Below are 19,796 nucleotides of genomic sequence, written 5' to 3'. Positions count from 1 at the left end.
TTCCACATTTGCTTTAATTTATATATCCTGTCTAACAGCATACAATATTGTATTAATTTTATCCATCTTATTTAAAGAATGAAATAATGAATACTAAAGATTTTTCGCCGTTTCTTCTCTCTCAGCGTGCTGTTATTTGTTTCCGTAGGGATATCTTAAATTATTGTAAATTGCCCAATCAGCTTCAAAAAACTGTTTTATTCGCGTTGAAATTGTAATTAAAGTATTAATTAAATTGTTTTAAAGTGACACTTGTTTTTTCTTTTGAACAGAACAAATGACAGAGAGCGCAGATCACCTACATCCGGTGAATACAGACCATCCTCATACAAAGTCAATAAGAAGCTTGAAGTTATGGAGAAAATGGGTAATTTTATCATTTTAGTTGCACTCATAAGCTTACAGAAATTGGCTATTTCACAGTTGTTATAATAAAATATGAAATACTAGCTTTTACCCGCGACTTCATCCGCGTTTAATAATTACTTTGGGCATTTTTTTTGGATACCTTTCAAATAAGACATATACAAACTGCTCTTTTCGCTGCTGACAGCGCTCTTCTATGATACAGCGCATATCCCTTGTCATTGTGGACTTTAATAGCATTTCCCTGTGAACTTTAATTTCTTGATTCATCCACATGTAGGTCAAAGTTTCAAAAATGCTCGAACAGATGTTTATAAATTATTTCTTATCAAGTGCCTAAATACAAAGTTTCATGGTTTTATCTTCGATAATAAAGAATTTCCATACAAACTGCCGTCCCCTACTTCAACCTCTCTGTTAATTTTTTTGCAATAAAACGTAACCTATGTCCTTTTTCAAGCTCTAGTCTATCTCTGTACTAAATTTTATGCAAATCGGTTCTGTGGTTTAGGCGTGTAAGCGTAACAAACAAACTTACATTCACATTTATAATATTAGTAGTGATATGCAAGTAATATCTTACCTTATTATGTAAACAATAATTATAAAATATTTTTTTTGCAAAACTGTAAATTGCAAGTATTTGAAATTTCTAAAAATAATATGCTATTTTTATCTGTTGACTAAAACAACCTAAACGCGACGGCCATGTTGTCCGTTTTGCGTGACGTCACATTATATCAAACATCTATTGCTTATCGTTTCTTAGTTAGTACCGGAGTAGAGTATTGTTGGTTGTTCATATTGTGACATGATCAATCAAAATAGCACGTCAATGACGCCATTTTTAGCGCCACGCTGTATATTTAGCTAAAATCCTTGTGACCCTCATTCTATTACTGCAATAGTATAACAATGTATTGACATATTGCTGTATTTATAACATGTGTTAGTTGTAAAAATATCGAAACCACCTTTAAGATTTGTTGATTATAAAGGATTATATTTACGTTTATGAAAATGACTGTTATATAATAACCAATAATGTTAGCAATGTAGGTAAATTCATTTTTTATCAGTTATAGTTTTATTCGATGTGTTTTATTGGCAGGTCTGCAGATAAAGACCCCGGACGGATCGATGACGACGGCGCAGCAGTTACGAGCCGCGGCGGGAGAACCATCCGGTCTGCCCTCCTACTCCAGCTCTAGCGCGACACGCATCCTAGACCAGGTGACCTTGCTGTACACTTTAGGCATTCAGAATTCTGGAAATAATGCGATGCAAGAGTGTTCAAAATGTCACGCGCAACATGGCAGGTCTGTCTCATTCCCTGTGTAGGTATCGAAATCGTAAGTACTCGCGGCGGCCTCGTCAGCATGGCTATCAGGGTAGGGACCTGTCTACTCTCTGGCTCTGCGTAGATTTAGAGGGCCGCGTCCGCATCGCTGCGTCTACTACAGTACCCGTCTACAGGTCCCATAGGGGTAACGCAGAAACCGATCATCTCATGGGCTGCGTTCAAGCGGCAATTGGCGACGTGCTTGCACAGATCCCCTCCGCTGAAATAGTAGTCTTGGGTGATTTCAACGGGCACAATGCCGAATGGCTTGGGTCACGTACCACAGACTACGCAGGGCGATCTATGCATAGTTTCGCATTGGCCTGTCCCAATTGGTTGAGTCGCCAACGTGGCTCCCGGATATGGACAGCCACACGCCGTCCTTATTGGATCTTCTACTGACTACACATCCTGATAGTTACCAAGTCTCTGTCGACGCTCCGCTTGGAACGTCCGACCATTGCCTGGTCAGGAGAGTAGTGTCTATCCGACGCCCACGTCGCAGACCACCAGCGACCCGCCGCGCTTGGCACTATGAGTCAGCAGATTGGGATAGGATGCGTTCCTTTTTTTTGGCATCCTACCCTTGTGGCAGGGTTTGTTTCACTTCGGATGATCCCAGCTACTGCAACGGTACAACCGCTGCTGTAGCCGATGTGATACTGCAGGGCATGGATATTTTTATACCAAGCTCTGTAGTACCGATCGGTGGCAGATCACAGCCCTAGTTCGATGTGTCTATCAAAGCAGCATTCTGACTGCAAAAAACAGGCGTATCAAACTTGGGTTGCGGCGCTGGGCTCAAAGGATCCGAACTGCAAAGTTCTATAGATGAAATATAACCGTGCCTCCAGATTCTTTAAGTGGCAAATCGAGCCAGATGGCATTTCTCCAATCGTGCTTAGAACGTGTGCCCCTGAGTTGACGCCAGTGCTATCGCGTTTATTCCGGCACTCTTTCGGAGTCCCTGACTCATGGAAGTCAGCCCATGTCCATCCGATCCAAAAAATAAAAGACAGTTCGAATCCGTCAAACGGGCCTATTGCTATTACCTCCCTGCTCTCCAAAACCATGGAGAGCATAATTAACCGACAGCTCTTGGTATACCTAGAGGGTCACCAGTTGATCAACGACCGACAGTACGGCTTTCGCCATGGTCGGTCGGCAGGTGATCTTCTGGTATACCTAACAAATAGATGGGCGGCGGCTATTGAAAGCAAGGGGAAGGCCTGGCAGTTAGCCTTGATCGTGTATGGTACAAGGCGCTCCTCTCAAAACTTCCATCATTTGGGCTTCCCGAGAGCTTATGCAAGTGGACCTTCAGCCTTCTCACTGGGCGCAGCATACAGGTCGTCGTCGACCGATATTGTTCGAACCCGAAGCCCGTGAACGCTGGAGTGCCCCAAGGCTGTGCCCCAGGCTGTTTTTTCTGCATATCAATGACACCTCCAACATACATTGCTATGCAGACGATAGCACTGGTGATGCCGTATACATGGGCTATGCAGGTCGTCGATCAGTGCCGGGAGAAACTTGTGTCTTCTATCGAGTCCTCTCTTGAGAAGGTCGCGGAATGGGGTAAATTGAACCCTGTCCAATTTAACCCCAGAAGACTCAAGTTGGCGCGTTTACCACTAAAAAAACCCCATTTGTCATATCACCGCTCCTCGACAACACTTCCCTTAAAGCCTCGCCTAGTATCGGAATACTCGGTCTCTAAATGTCGAACGATTGCCAATTCCGTGGCCATCTGGATGGCAAAGCCAAATTGGCTACGAAGAAGCTGGACGTCATTAGTAGAGCACGGCAATACTTCAAGCGGCCCATATTCTACCGCTCTACAAAGTGCAGGTCCGTCCACACATGGAGTATTGCTGTCATCGCTGGTCTGACAGACCCCAGTATCAGCTCGATCCATTTGACCGCATGCAACGTAGAGCAGCTCCAATTGTCAGAGACCCAATACTCTGTGAACGCCTGGATTACTTGGCGTTGCGTAGAGATGTCGCTTAATTGTGTGTATTCTACCGCATTTATCACGGGGAGTGTTCCGAAGAGCTGTTTAACCTGATTCCTGCCGCCGAATTGCACCAACGCACGACACGCCACAAGTTAGGATATCATCCCCTCAATCTGGATGTTTGGCGGTACTCCACAGTGCGGTTTTCAAGGAACTTTCTTCCACGTACTACACAGCTGTGGTATGAGCTTCCTTGTGTGGTGTTTCCGGGATGATACGACATGGGTACCTTCAAAAAAACCGCGTTCACCTTCCTCCAAGGCTGGCAACGCTCCTGTGATTCCTCTGGTGTTGCAAGAGATTGTGGGCGGCGGTGATCACTTAACACCAGGTGACCCGTACGCTCGTTTGTCCTCCTATTCCATAAAAAAAGGGACTCGCGTGCGACTAGTGACGCACGCACGAGCTTTGTTTGTCAGCGATCCGACCCATCTTTTAAAAATGTAGAAACATATTAAAAGTGATTGCGATTCAAATTTAAAAAAACTGCTCGCTTGGTTTTATTGAATTGAAAACTATTGTATTTCTTGGCATATTAGCTAATATTACCACGGACAAGTAAAAAAAAGAAGGACTCCGCACCGTGATATTAGCAAGTGAAGCATCTTTATGCTAGTGTGTGTGCTGTTACGAGGTATACCAGTTACACAATTTTTTCTACCTTAAATAATCATATATCCACAAATACTTTTATATTATTGTTTTAACACTTTTTCACAACGCACGACGGCATTCTTAAAATATTTTATTGCGACGCAAACTGATCTGTCACAGACGATGGCAAATCTCATAATGGCGGACGATCGGCTTATATTAGTGTGTGTGCGTGGGGCTATGCATTTACACGTTTACATTTTTTTCGTTATGTTTTGGTGCCTCACTGTTATGTAAGGTGACACGGAGTCCTTATTTTTTACTCGTCCGTGAATATTACATATATGTTTGTTTTGTAGACGTAGACTCAAATCAAAGTTGAGAGTATCACCAACTTTGTCAAATCACTTATATGTACTATCGACAAAATTGATTGTAATGCCTACCCTCAGACATGAGAATCTATTAGTTTTACTTCTGCTAAACTACTGCAGTTGGGTGTGAAAGTATCTAAAGGCTTAAATTGTATTGCAGGTACAAAAGCGAAAGTTGCTATGGGCCAACAAGAACAAAAGTGTAGAAGATGAGGCAGCCAAGTGGACCGGCGCTAAGTTCGCACAGGACAACGACGGCAAGCAGGTGTCCAAGTTTATGAGGCTCATGGGAATCAAGGAGCCAGGTTAGTGTCAATTATCACTGAAGCAGTCTTCAGCATGTAGTGGAGATTTTGTGTTTATTTTGTGACCTATCTCTCTGCCTTTGCCTAATAAGATAAAAGAAATTATCATTTATTTGTATTCTCCGGGTATGTTAGCATATAAAACAAGTTTTTTTTTGGAATTCACGAAAACCTCCACTATGTTGAGCATTATAAGTGGCGAGGGCATATCGCATGTGAGATTTTAATTGCTTTTTTTTAAGTTATAATAGGTAAGGTGACCAACCCATGGCTGGTTGTCATTTCACAGTTGGAAATAAATAGTACGGAGGTTGGGCCGTCACGGAACCTTGATAATTATACACCGCTCGTATACCGCTAAGTAGTAAATACTACGCAATAAGAGGCGGGACTGCCTAAGTAAAAATTTGAATATAGTTTGGGGATGAAGTATAATCCAGCTAAGTTTGAAAGCGAACAGTTGCTTAAAACGTAGTGGATTTCGGCTATCTCCGTTTTTTACAAGATTATAGCCATCATCTGTCAATCTATCAATGACTGCAAGTTTCATACAATCGAGTGAATCGCATTTCGAATCGAATTTTCTTAGTTTCGCTAGGCTGGTGTACAACTGCCCTCCTTTAGATTTCGTACAATGGTCTGTCCCAGCTTGTTTCATCAATCCAATTCATTCAATTAATTTGTATCTATTACCTTATCATTTTTTGAACCATATTTATAAGTAATATTGCTCAACTAATATTTACCAAATTGACAGCGGCTGTGAAACCTGCGCCTCCCGATGTAGACCCTAACAAGAAACAAGAAGAGCTGTTCCAAGCGATGCAGGCCCAGTATGAGGTGGCCCGAGCAACCACACACACTATGAGGGGTGTGGGGCTTGGCTTCCAGAGAGGACAATTCTAAAGTGACCACTCTCACTATACTAAAATGTGATTATCATAATCTGCATCCACACATTGGCTGTGGTGAGTGTTTAGTTATATGACAATGAAGCCGTTTGGAACCCATGCTGAGTGTGTAAATCAACAGAGCTCAACTCTGTGGCAGTTGAAATAATTTTTGAAGTGACAATTTGTGTTTGCGTGTATTTTGAAGTGTTATTGTAATAAGTGCTTATCACAGCTCTAAAGGATCATACATTAGTGTATGTAATATGTAGTGTACTATTGTTATAATAAAAGAAAACCTATTAGGTCTTGTGACTCTTAGTAATATAAATTTTCATTTGATTTTCAATTCCAAATGAATGGAACTGTACCCTGAGAGTAATTATTTGCTTTTACTTTATTAAAACCTTAATAGACGTTCCTAGGTTGATTTATGATTTTTGTGTCTGTACTGTTAGATATGCCATGTTGTTTTATTACTTTAGCCCACAACTGGCATAGTTTATTCGCTCTAAGATAATAATATAAGCACGTGTGTTTTTTATGTTACTATTACAGCATTGTATTAATGAGTGTTGTATCTTATAGAAGTTATATTGTATGTATGTAAACAAAACATTATTATTTCTCCTATAGAGTTACTTTGTAACACAAAACAAAAATATTTCTTCCTTAGCTATGGGAATGTACATTTGAGTTTGTGGTAATATGTCATAAATATTAATAATATTTGATTTATATAGAGATCGGTATTTTTTATTGCCCGTATGTCGCGCTATTGTAAAAACAATAATTTTCCACACATTTACGTTAAGATTTTCGTTGCGATCTTGATTATTCAATTTTTTCCAATGCAAGGTGTCTTTAAAAACGAATGACAAGCACAAAGGTTTGATCATGACACTCTCGCTACCCTTATCGCGATCGCCTGTGGCTCTTTCGCATATAATACCACCTCGAGTGTAATGATCAATGTAACACTAGGTTGTATATTATCTACACCCCTGCTTTAAATCTTCTATTAAAGATTCTAAAACAGCTTATTGCCAACATTAAAATACAGTGTAAAATTAATGTCCTAATAACCATAACATGATCCAAACGAGTGTTGTAATGAAATCCAGTTACATCATCCGTTTTCATTACAGCACTCGTTTGGATGATGTAATGGTTACTAGGACTGGCCTTTTTAATGTTAGCAGTAAGCTAACTGTTTCATAATCTTTTACAGAGGATTCATATTATGGGTGTAGATAAAGTCTTGTATGCAACTGTTGATAAGAAGGTATTAAAACAATCATGTGATACAATTATCACCACTTTTGTGTTTTATTAATACCCCTTGGCTTATTACACAGCAATTGCATAAATATTATTTAACTGCGACAACACACAATGACAAACCCATAAAATTTATATATTTACTTTAACCAATATACCAATATTCGAATAATTAATATATTTTTTAATTGAAAACACTGAATGTGACAATTTCTTTTTGTATTGTAGGGATGTGTAGTCATTAGTTTATAATGCTTAAGTTGAAGTGAGATCACTTGATAGAAGCTCGAGGTCTCTGTATACACACAGCCAATAAAATATCAATATTAGGCCATGGTATCTACATTTTGTGAATCACAAAATTAACAAACGGATGTAGCATTTCGATATTCTACAACAAAGCTTGTTAGTTGTTTATAAATAAAACAGTGATAGTATGGTATGGTTTGAACTGAATCAATTTACTAATATATTCTAAGACGTGATGCGGTACCAATGAGTTCATATTGTATCTGTGACAGGCTAAGTAACTAATTACTGAAAGCACTTGTGACAGTTGTAGAATGTATGGTAAATATGTAAGATTATTTCTGTTAAATAAAACTATAAAATAGAATGGTGTTTTATTTATGTACCTATTTGCTTGACTGAGCAGACAAACTTGGCGTCTATTACTGGTGTGTTTGTTTAATAAGCGATAACTTTGCATACGTTAGTATGAAATAATTAGGTTTAATTAAATTAAACTACAAGAGCGCTATGTATTGTACCATAATTTTAATATATGAATGATTAATATTTACACCCTCTTTGAATAAGTAGATCTATCATAGCGCCGTTAGTGCGTCCTGTAACAGCCCGGTCACGATCTTGCCGCCACAAGCAGCAGCTAAGCGCGAGGCGGCAAGCGGTAAGAACAAATGAACTAAAATGTTGAATCACGCCGCGAGGCGCCGCTATTGATGGCAACGCGATCGGTTTTCACCGGGCGAATGTCTACAGCGGCGCGCGGTTTGGGCCGCGAACGAAACATGTATGCTGGTGCAGTGATTCCGATGCAGTTTAAGTACCTAAACTGAATCGCTAAAATTCGTACCATGAAATGCCTTTTACTGAATGGCGTTTGGATCGCTTATGAAGAATGAACGAAATAGATTTGTCTGTGGTCCGTGGTGTAAGAAAGAGTTGATGCTCTATAGTCGTTGCATAAGTTTGTCTCTCTCACTCGAACCATATGCGTTGCGTTTCGAAATGTAAAATAATATGATTTTTTGCGTAGAAAGTACTCGTAATACATTTTAAAATTGTGCTTTATAGCGTCAAATTATAAACCATTAAGCCTTTTTTTGTACTTATTAAATAATAGTAATATAAATAAATATAGTTCTTTGAATTACAAATAAAATGTAAGTTTTTAACAACACGATTCACTTTCCTCTAAGGAAGTAGCAACTTTTTTCGAATCGCTCACTTTGACACATAAGCTATCCGCTTAGGCTGAAATATAACCTCATGGTACGAATGAATGAACTAACTAAATCAGTTTGCGATTCAATTGATATCATTTTTGACATCATTGCGATTTAATCAGTTGATTGGACGTCAACCTAAATTAGATAGCTCTAATCACGTCGTGGTACGAAATAGCAAAGCAGTTTATTTTAGGTTGTCAATTGAATCGCAATAAGACTTCATGGTAGGCCCGCTGGAATACGTTGGGTGAGGGCAGCGCAGGACCGATCATTGGGAGAGGCCTTTGTCCAGCAGTAGATGCCTTTCGCTAATGATGACGATGAAATAAATATTTATTTATTATAATATATTTATATTATTAAGTTAACGCGAGAAACAGTTTTTCTGAATTGGTGACAACCCTTTTTGATCTTATGTGATATTGTAAGTGAACTTCTGTGTTGAAAAATATGATCAAAAGTTGCTACGTTCATTCTTGTGTGAGTACTCATATTTGTCTGGATATATACGTATCCTATATTCTTTGTAAAAATCACGAAATTCACCATATTTATGCTGCTCTTTATTGACTACACTTTGTCTTTACGAACCAACCATCAGAAATTTGTACTACCCATGTGCTGGACGGACTGTGGTGTAATCACTATCACACAATCATGAAATTTACAATTAATGATTTTTTAACATCAGTTGTGCCAGTTAGGTCAATTTCATAATGAGATAGGATACCTACCTATATCCATAATATTACCTTTGATCATTTATAGGTACGTCTAGATAGACCTACAGCTGTGAATGCGTCGAAAAAAAAAGAATTTAGAACTAACCTCTATTTTGAGGAATGCACGCACACTAACACAAATCGCGAGTATAAGACAGCTTGTCACGCACACTAAAGTAATATTCCTGGCCTGTTTTTATCGGTTGTCTAACAGCAACCGACTCTATCTAGACGTATTAATTATGTAAGAGTATCACTATGATGTCAGGAAATCTTTAATAACGAGCGACTCCAAAACAAAACAACTTAGTACGGCGGCTACACAGACAGAACAACTTTGATCTCCATATTGCGGCATTAAGCAACATAATAAAAGTACAAGTGTGGCTTTTTGGAGTTTGTTTTTTTTTAAATCGCTGCAACCGTACACTTGGCTTTTTTGCTGCAACTGGTAACATCAAACAAAAAGTTTTAAAATGTTGTTTTCTTGAACAATATTGATAATTTACTCCACAAAGTTGCTCTGATCTGTCTGCGGAGCGCTTAAACTGAAAGATGTGAATAAACACAAGATGTGAAGACAAACCTGTGAATAAACTAAAATTGTAAAAATAAATACATATACGAAGGAAGACTGGCACAGTTTAAAACCCAACAAAAAATTGGAAAGAGTTAAATGCAAATTTTAAAAGCATGATTAAATTTTATTTAGTAAATAAAAATCACAATTTATCACATCAAATTATTTATTTATTGGCTGCTGTTTTCCCGAACCGATACAACTTCAAGAAAAGAGTATACTGCCACCTTAAATGTCGCCAACGAATCTCTATACCCCTATTGTCGATGTCCATGGGCGGTTGCCTCACCACTCCCCATCCCGTTAGCCTCTTGCCCGTTTGCCCCCTCTTATATATATCTATTTAAAATAAAAACAATTGTTTTTCTGCATTAGTATTGATGGCTACAAGTCGTAATTTTGTCTGTACAAACAGCTATCTACAATTTTCAAATCGTCTAGACTCTAGAGGTATTATGTTATTTCTTCTATTCATTTTTGTACTTGCAAGTTTAACAATGACTTGTAAAAGCTAACATTCCGCACTATTAAAACATAGATCTAATCTGACGTGTCAGGCTAATATTTTTGCAGGTGAAGTTAAAAAAGTATCTACCTTTATTCTTAACGCATGGAAGAATTGAACGTAGGTATTATTTAAGTTTTTATTTTGAAAAGGTACCTAATTGAAGTTCAATTGTTAATATTTCACGCCATATTCTACTTTATTAATAAGTCCTAGTGTCATAAGATTTTAGGCCCAATAGTTATAATTTGTATACAAACTTCGATTACATTTAATCTATGAATTCGGCGACATTTCTTTTGGGTACGTTAACTAACTACAGATACTAGAAAACAAATGACAGAACACATTAAATATATCAGATGAAACGGGATGATGGCCGAAAATCATTACTTAGGTAGAGCAATACCGCAAGAATTAATAAAAAATGGCTGTCATAAATCCAACTGTTTAATCGTAAATACAGCTGAATATCTAAGTGATCGGACATCCTGGGAATAGATTAGGATTATTTTATAGCAATAACAACGACAGTACGATATTGTATATTCTATTAATCAGAGCGCAAAAATAATGCTGGGAGAGTTTCTTGCGCCGCTTTTTCTCTAGAGAGCAGAGCGCCATTTGTTTCCGAAGCTGTAGTATTAGAAATGACATCAAAAAGAATTGTAAAGGAATAAATTTTGAGAAAATAAATGCCTTTCAATGTTAATATCCCGTTTCGTCTAATAAGTAACAATGAAAATCTATAAACAACTGGCACAGTTTACAGCTGACGATATAACCACAACATTAACGAGCCGAATTACAAAGTAAAAGCTTGGTATTTTCAAACTGTGGTAGACATTGTAGGGCAAATTATAATGGATGTATTAAAGTATGTAATTTATGTTTATTGGGAATACCGAATATAAAAAAAAACTATGACATGTACTAAAAAATATACGTTAAATTAACGTTTAATTCCCAAAGCTAGTTGCATGGCAACAGTAAGAAACAAAAGACCATAAAGTAGGTACAGTCAGTGTCAAAAAGATAGCTTCACATTGTATTCAAAAACTTGGTAACACCCATCGTTACCATATACATCGATTCACCGAAAGTGACCAAATAATAATAATAATCATTTATTTCGGATTCATTGTTACAATTTGCAAACTTACAAAATAGTGTTAGTAATAACTTATTAAATCACATATTTAGAAAATAAATAAAATAACAGGCTGGTCCGGGTGGACTTCCCGATGATGACATGAAATAAATAGCGTCAACCAAAGTAGTCAAATATATCCGTCACTACACATAAGTTACCAAAATATAGAACCACCCAAAGTGTCGCTATCTTTTTGACGCTGACTGTACATGTTGCAGAAAAAATTTAATGATAAATATTGGATGATACAATTACGACCTGCTGTATGAAACTGAACTAAGGCCTAAGGGCTTACATGTAACGAGATAAATAGCCGCTTCTAGTATTGTGTTTACATCATATATAGGAAGGGACTTCTTTATTGTATTATCTGTCAGTTTTAAGTAGTCCAGTAAGGTAAGCTCGATTTAAAATTTAACATGTTAACTACACCATTAAGACCAGTATCGGCTACCTACCTCGCCATAGCCTTACAATACTACTATATGTTTTAGCATTGTGCGGTATTTAATACATAATATCACAATATATATGACACACAACGCAGGACAGTCAACTCGCGCGTCATTCACACTACATCATTAGCACGCTACACACAGCCGCGTCGTGCACGCGAGACACTCACCAAGTATTTGTACTCAATTTATTCATTAAACTTGGTAACTCTATCATACCACAAACGGAGTGCATTCAGGGTATGTTCCGATATGCACTGCGAGCACTGCACAATGCTATCACTGTAGAAAAATTCTTTCCGTTATGGACTGCCAGTATACTGCCGCAGTACCCTAGGGAAATATATGACGTCATAAATCGCCGCCGTATTTTATTGTGAGCACTGGCGTTTTCGAAGTAAGGTACTCGCAATACTTTGATCACGTGATCAGTCAAAACCACTCGAATGCCTAACGTTTTATAAACAATACCTACAGTTTAATCCCAAATAATTTTAATTTGACAGTACTCCAACAACAGTTTTTTTATGAACTGGAAAAGTAATACACTCATTTGGATGCTGCGTCAAAAAACGCGGCTGACAGTATACGGGATTGCGTTCCGTTTTAAATAGTATAACTGGCTATAAAGGAACGGCTTCACAGTATACTAAATTAACGTCACACTGTACAGTGGTCGCAGTGCATATCGGAACATACCCTACGTATCTAGGAATATATCTAGACAGGCGCCTGACTTGTAAACATCATATAAAAATGAAAATGTTGTCCGTCGATAACAAATTATTGTTTTAAAATTCAATATTGAAACCGATATGGACTAATGGCATTCAACTTTTGAGCGAAGCCAGGAACAGCAACATAACGTGTCATAAACGAGCTGAAAACGGCATAATGCTGGCAATAGTCAATACACCGTGGTTTATAAAATCAACTGAGATCTACGACTATCTTAAAACACCGACTGTTAAATTAGAGATCGCGCAGTACCGCGTGAAACACACAGATCGTATGGAACAACATCACTATGTTTTGATTACAGAGATGCTACAAATGCCAGTGGTTAGGCGACTCAAACGTGACATACACATACAAGAAGGAGGCGCGGCGTTGGCCGCTCCACTCTAACGTCATAGTTCCTTCAAAAATTCCGCTTATGGTCTTGGTGACCGATTGAAGAAACAATAAAAAAAAAACTTTTCACTAACGTATCATGTGCTGACGTCATCAAATCATAAACATCGAGGTCAGTTTTAGGTCGGTAGTTATCACAACTTTAATTCAAAAACGAAACCCGTGTTATTAAACGCATCACGCAATAAGACCCATAGTACCGATGATCACGTAGTGGACACTAATAGTGACATAGTTTCAGTAATACCGTGCTCGTAATCACCACCGGCTCCCCCCGCCCTGTCCAGCCGCGCACTACGAGCACAAGTCCGCAGAATGAGACGGGACGTTATCACCTTGCTATGGTAACTTAAAACATTATTTTATTCACTGAAACTAACGCCATCTATATGCCGTTATAGAAACTGAGTTTGAAATTTGACAGTTCATATAACGTAAAAAAACAATATTTTATTTATTGCAAATGGCGTCTGCTTGACTACAGACAGCTACTGCTTACGATGTGCTTATCGCAATTCGAAATAACTAAACTCCTTGTTACGTGAATTAACTAACAGAGTACCTACTTTTAGATATATGTACTTGTTTAACTGTTATTTCAGTTAAGTTAAGTCAAGTTAAGTCAATTATACAACAAATAAGTAAATAAAAAAAAGCAATAAAATATTTAGATTCTAAATTTTAGATAAATACACCTACACACGGTTTCATGTAGTAGGTACTCTAAAACACATATAGAAAAGTTGCACTATCCGGTGTCCAGATGGCGTTAACGGGTAAGAAAATTTATAGTGTCGAGTTGTCTATCTATGTCAGTATATTATTACTCTTATCTATGGTTATCACGAACCCACTCACCCTGATGAAGGACCTTCGAATCGTCCGAAAGTAGTATTCAGTAGTAATCATGTCTCACGAATGTTTTAATAATTTAACATTAATTCATTTTGAGCGACTGAAAAAGTATAATCAAAACCAACGGCTCAAAACCTGTGGCATACTCGCGTCGTACGTCGCAGCTGTGGGTGTAACAACACGATGCCGTACCGCATGCATATTTTTAATTTTATGTAAATCATAATATATCAATTACATAATCATACCGAAGTTAGCACACACATCTACTAACCTTACACTAAATCCCAGCAATCGTTTACATTCCGTAGACGCCGCGCTCGCATTGTTTGCGCTGTTAGAACTTGTGACTTATTGACATTGCAACACTTTAGAAAACCTACTACAAAATCCACTGGAACAAACTAAATAGAGGAAATGACCCCTATAACGCGGTAGAATAATAATTATTCACAATTCGTAACAAGCGTTTTCAATTATAACAATAATGAACTTTACAAATCATTATAAATTTCACAGTACAGAAATATGTATGTGGGCAATCGCCGCGTTATATCGACCAAAGAACGTTTTATATGGAGATATATATAGAGCTGATAATCTCAACTATAAGAATTAAATTTATAAGAAATATTTATAGTGTCGATTCAAAAGCCCTTAGTTTAAGTCTAATGGAATAAAGTTTATTTGACTTTGACTAACATAACACGCGTAATTATCACCACATACGATACAAGGCTTAACACTTAACACACTAAACACAGTCCAATACACAAAACATAGATGATTGTAGTAAGTTTTCTATATTACAAATATACATTTTCGTAGCTGTATTAATATCTCTCAAATAATAAATAAATAAATATATATATTTTTCAATCACATTTTACGATTATAATATAAAACCTTAATCAAATAACACCAATATTTTTTTTGTAATTTTTTCTTAAATTTCACACACATAGATTTATTTTAAGATACATTTTCAACATCCATAATTAAATATTTCGAAATTTTATAAGCTCTATGTCACCCGACTGAGTCCGATATAACCATAAACTTAGTATACCAGCGTAATAGACGAACCCTGTGTGAGATAGCTATCGTTACACAAAAACCTAAGTGTGAGAAAGAGACGGAATAGATGGACGTTTTTAAACAATTTAGTGTCCACTAATCTCCTGTGAAATTGGACCGCGTACTAAATTTAGTGTTTTTATTGTAGTTATACTGTTTTTTACGGATATTAATTATTAAAAAATATAATGGTGTCGTGTGCTGTATTAGATTGTGTTTTTATATACAGCAACAATCCAGATAATCATTTCACAGGTAAATACCGATTCTTCAATGCTACTTTCGTGGTGTTTATTTTCGTAGAACATATTACAAATATTTGGAATTACATTTTAACTCTCTATTTTCTAAAGATTGTATTAATTTTAATCCACATGTGTTACATAATAAAATATTGTTTACGTGAATATGACGCCGTTTATCAATATTTGTCATAGGGATTGACCAAAAGTAAAATACTACATACTTCACTAACTCACTCACACATCTGCAAAACTATCACACATGAACATTTTAAATTTCGTCTCGCCGTAATGAGGAGTGTTTGTCTATTAAGCTAGTATACTAAGTATGTTATATGCACCAATAGCTTATGTTTAATACAGCTATAACTATACATAGGTTATATAAATACTTTTTATATTTGTTTTGATGTTACACTAGTAGGCCTTATTTCGGCACGATGATGCATACATGATGCGGCAGAATTAACAATTATTTACCCGTAACAATAAAAATATCTAACATTCTAAATTAGAAGAGTTCATTTTTTCCCGCCTCGATGAAAGCCTGTCTTTTAGTTCCTGGTACGGGAGAAAAGTGTCCGATTCTCTCCCGGCAAGACGACTTTTGTCCCTCGTGCCATGAACTTAAAGCGAGCTTTTCATCCAGGTGGAAAAAAACCGCGATTGTCACTGGTGTCAATATTCCGCGGGCGAAAATGACCTACTTTTCTCCCTAGGTGCGTAATATAATATTGTGTTTTTTGATTTATTTTGACGTTCTGTTCAACTATATTTAAATGAAACCAAGGCCAATCTTAGTTATTATTAATAATATACAGTAGGTATTATAATATTTAATATAATGGTACAGTTTCTAATTATAAGGCGCGGAGCTACAACAACGACATTAAATAAACACAAGATTTTTTTTAATGAAAATAAGGGACGAGACAAGCAGAACGTTCAGCTGATAGTAATTGATACGCCCTGCCCATTACAATGCAGTGCCGCTCAGTATTCTTGACAAACCCAAAATTCTACAATTGCGCTCGTCGCCTTGAGCCATGAGATGTTTAGTCTCATTTGCACAGTAATTTCACTGTAAGCTACGGCGCCCTTCAGACCGAAATGCAATAATGCTTACACATTACAGCTTCACGGCAGAAATAGGCGCCGTTGTGGTGCCCATAATCTAAACGGCATCCTGTGCAAAGGAGCTCCGAACTGGTAATATAAGGTAACGCTATATGTAGCTTGATCATAAAAAGTGTTAATCTTAAGTAAATAAGTAACGAAATTACTTACTTAATTACTCCCGACTAGGCTGAGGCTGAGGTCTATAGAGCATATTTAGACATTGCTCATACTTTAATTACTTAAACTCAGCTGAGTATAATCTTTGATTTCGTTCTTAGTGTCATTTCATAGCTGAAATTATGCTCAACTTATGCTAAGACAGCCCGACGCTGTTTTAGTTCGCGTTTTATCATATTTAGCTAAGTTTTACTTAAGTAAAGTCTGAGCAAACTCTAAGCACGCTCTATAGTCTATACGATATTACAATCTCAGCCTTACTTAGGTGAGTGTCAGTGCCTACGCTAGGCGTACACGCGGCTACTAGATTACGTTCCGAAATCATATTATTGAAAATTGATTTATTCAGGTGAATTTATGAATGTCTTTTTTATGATGACAGTCAAGTATCCGTGTGTTTATTTAATATCGCCATTTTAGCAACACGCTGTATAATATAGATTGAATGTTTGAAGAAAATTAGTTGGTATGAAACTGAATTATAAAAAGTGAAATCTACAACACTACAGGAGCACCGCAGAGCTTTATACAGCATGACTAACTTGGAAATCATAAATAAAGAAAAAAAAACATAAATAACGTAAAGCAAAGCAATTAAATACGTAACGCACAAATAATACTTTAATCACGGGGTGCGAAATTACAAAGCGTGATAGCCCACACACGAACCTGTCGGCGCTTGCGCTCAACTAACGAAAGATTTGTGTACTTAGCGGCGATGTATCCAAACTTTATTTTGTAATTAAATATCGTATTTAGCCAGTCAAACGTTATTAGAAAGGTGTCCACTACGAATTTATTTCGTATATGTCCCGGGGACTCAATTTGACTAAATCATCAGCCTGATGAAAGATATAGATAATTGCAATGGCAGTGCAATAGAAACACCACAAAGTACCTACAGATCCCATTTTTGGACACAAATTTGCGGAAATTGATGTAGTACATCGTAAATTACTTTATAAAAATGCAATACAAATACATAGTGTAACTATCGCAGCATATTAAACATCCCTTACTATTATCAGGGAAATTTACAAAAACAACCACAAAAAATGGAAATGGAATATGTATACATACGGACAACCATAGAAGAATATTATGTAACTCAGACATCACCATTCGTTTCGTGATGCGTGCAAGTCCACTACACTTACTACTGTTTTATGGTACTTCAATTATAAAAAAAAAAAAGAAATCTCCCAAAATTCTTATTAAAATAACCAAAGCCATTATAATAATAATAAATACTTTGCAAGTATTGAAAAAAAGTCAAACTTCGTTTTTAATTAACATACCATTGCTTGCGTATAAATCTCTATTCACAGACACACGACATAACCCGGTTTACTTTTCAATAAGGTGATGCTGTGTGTATGGTAGGATATGGGCATTACTGCTTGTTACTGTTCGCTATGAGAGCTTTTACTGCCGGACAGAACCATCCATTCGGATCCCAACTGCGAACAACTGATGAGATTAAAGCAATAAGTAAAGAAAAAGCGAGAGAAATGATTGATTTTAATTGACAAATGGCACATATCTAAATTTAAATAAAATTTGAATCAAAAAAATTGCTTGAGTTTTCATATCAAATACAAAGAAAGTTTCTCTAACCTTTTAGTTAAATAGGAGAGCTGTATGAGCATATACTGGGAAGACTGAAAAGAAGCAAGTTAAGATTTTTCTGTCTATATGTGACACAACAATACCTCCTCTATATCTAACTCGGCATCTTTCTATATTAAAATAACACACGCACCTATAAAACTACAAAATAGGTGCCAGAGATTCAAATAATATGGCGTTTGAATATTTAAATATTCTATAACTGGTAACAATATAACTTTATACTATCTATGTTTGGTAAGCTCAGGGTCTATATGTCAACATTGTATATACACAGCACGAGCAGACCCGATATATTCAAATATATAATAATCTATATGGAATTAAACGACAAACTAAGTAGGCAAAATGATTTTGTAACTAGCTTATAACAGAAGCAATGGTCAAAATTATCAATGGTAATTTTTATGAAATTTAATATTTTCCAACTACCCTCAGTTATGGGGTAGGTATAAATCTGCCTATAAACATTTTGTCGGTTTCCATAGCATTTCAAAAACTTTCCATCTGTGTAAGTTGGGTCTACTCGTCAAGTCTCAATATCAATAACCATTCTAAGAAACCCACAAAAGTCAACTAAATATATATTTTTTTGGTATTTTCGACTTTTTGTATCGCCATTTGGAGACGATTAACATATTCTCCAATTCTGGGAATATTTCAAGTATAAACAAAGTAAATAATTACATTATTTTAAATAAATTATTAATTATAAACTATACATATTTGACAGCCATAACTTATCACCCCCCGCTACCTCGAGCCCATTGGAGCTATTTATTGAACTACATGTTACATATTTTCAACAAACACCAGAGATTAAAAAAAGCAATATGGCAGCGTCTATTTATAGAACTTCGTTTGATTGGCTTTCAAGGACAACTGTCCTAATTCTTCATGTAACTCCATAACTGACGTCACTGAAATATTTCTTTGAGCGATATTCAAGTAAACCTAATCTAAAAAAAAAAATTAATATTTTTTCTGATTTCTGATTTTATCGTTAACAGAGACCAAAGTACAAAAAACCTAATTGTTGACTATTTGACGTTGTCGGTAAAAAGGAAGACATATCTGTAAGAAAACATCAAATATTTTCAGTTCAGTCAGTTTGAGTGTGTTGTCTTGATTTAAATAGGCATTTTAGATGAACTGCATTTGCGTAAGCCGAGGTTACATATGAGCTTGTCCATACAGGGGATCAACTCTGCTTGGGTCGGGTCCGTCTGAAGAGCATCTTGAGCGCGCCAGACGACATGAGGTAGAACCAGTACAGCTGGGGTAGGAGCAGGATACATATCGACACCTTGCAGCCCAACGGAAGAGAACTTATTGCCTGGAGAAGAAAATACATGTGTGATAGTGATTCATATACCGAGGTATTATAGCAAAATAATAGTACTAGATAGATTGTTTCATTAAAAACAGTGATTGTGTCAATTGGGTGGTTACAAGTACTTTAGGTTATTGAGTGGAAAATGTCAAATATTTCAAAGAACACACT

General features: G+C 36.7%; 2 protein-coding genes across 3 annotated transcripts in view; one reads left to right on the top strand and one right to left on the bottom strand.

The window, feature by feature from the left end:
- Nucleotides 1–7,788, top strand: part of LOC126967057 (U1 small nuclear ribonucleoprotein 70 kDa-like) — a 30,610-nt gene extending 22,822 nt beyond the window's left edge. For both annotated transcript variants that reach the window (XM_050811386.1, XM_050811387.1), the window contains exons 9-12: nt 273–367; nt 1,478–1,599; nt 4,857–5,001; nt 5,759–7,788. In XM_050811386.1, the coding sequence (XP_050667343.1) occupies nt 273–367; nt 1,478–1,599; nt 4,857–5,001; nt 5,759–5,907 (511 nt within the window). In that variant the 3' untranslated portion in view covers nt 5,908–7,788. The remainder of the gene's footprint in view (nt 1–272; nt 368–1,477; nt 1,600–4,856; nt 5,002–5,758) is intronic.
- Nucleotides 7,789–10,094: 2,306 nt separating this feature from the next.
- LOC126967061 (ceramide synthase) overlaps nt 10,095–19,796 on the bottom strand; it is a 32,878-nt gene continuing 23,176 nt past the window's right edge. Inside the window, exon 7 of the mRNA XM_050811396.1 lies at nt 10,095–19,628. Within this exon, the coding sequence (XP_050667353.1) occupies nt 19,494–19,628 (135 nt within the window). The 3' untranslated portion in view covers nt 10,095–19,493. The remainder of the gene's footprint in view (nt 19,629–19,796) is intronic.

The sequence above is a fragment of the Leptidea sinapis genome, chromosome 12 (genome assembly GCF_905404315.1).
Source record: "Leptidea sinapis chromosome 12, ilLepSina1.1, whole genome shotgun sequence".
NCBI lineage: Eukaryota > Metazoa > Arthropoda > Insecta > Lepidoptera > Pieridae > Leptidea > Leptidea sinapis.
Note: the sequence above shows the minus strand (reverse complement) of the source record. Positions and strands in the feature narration are given on the sequence as shown.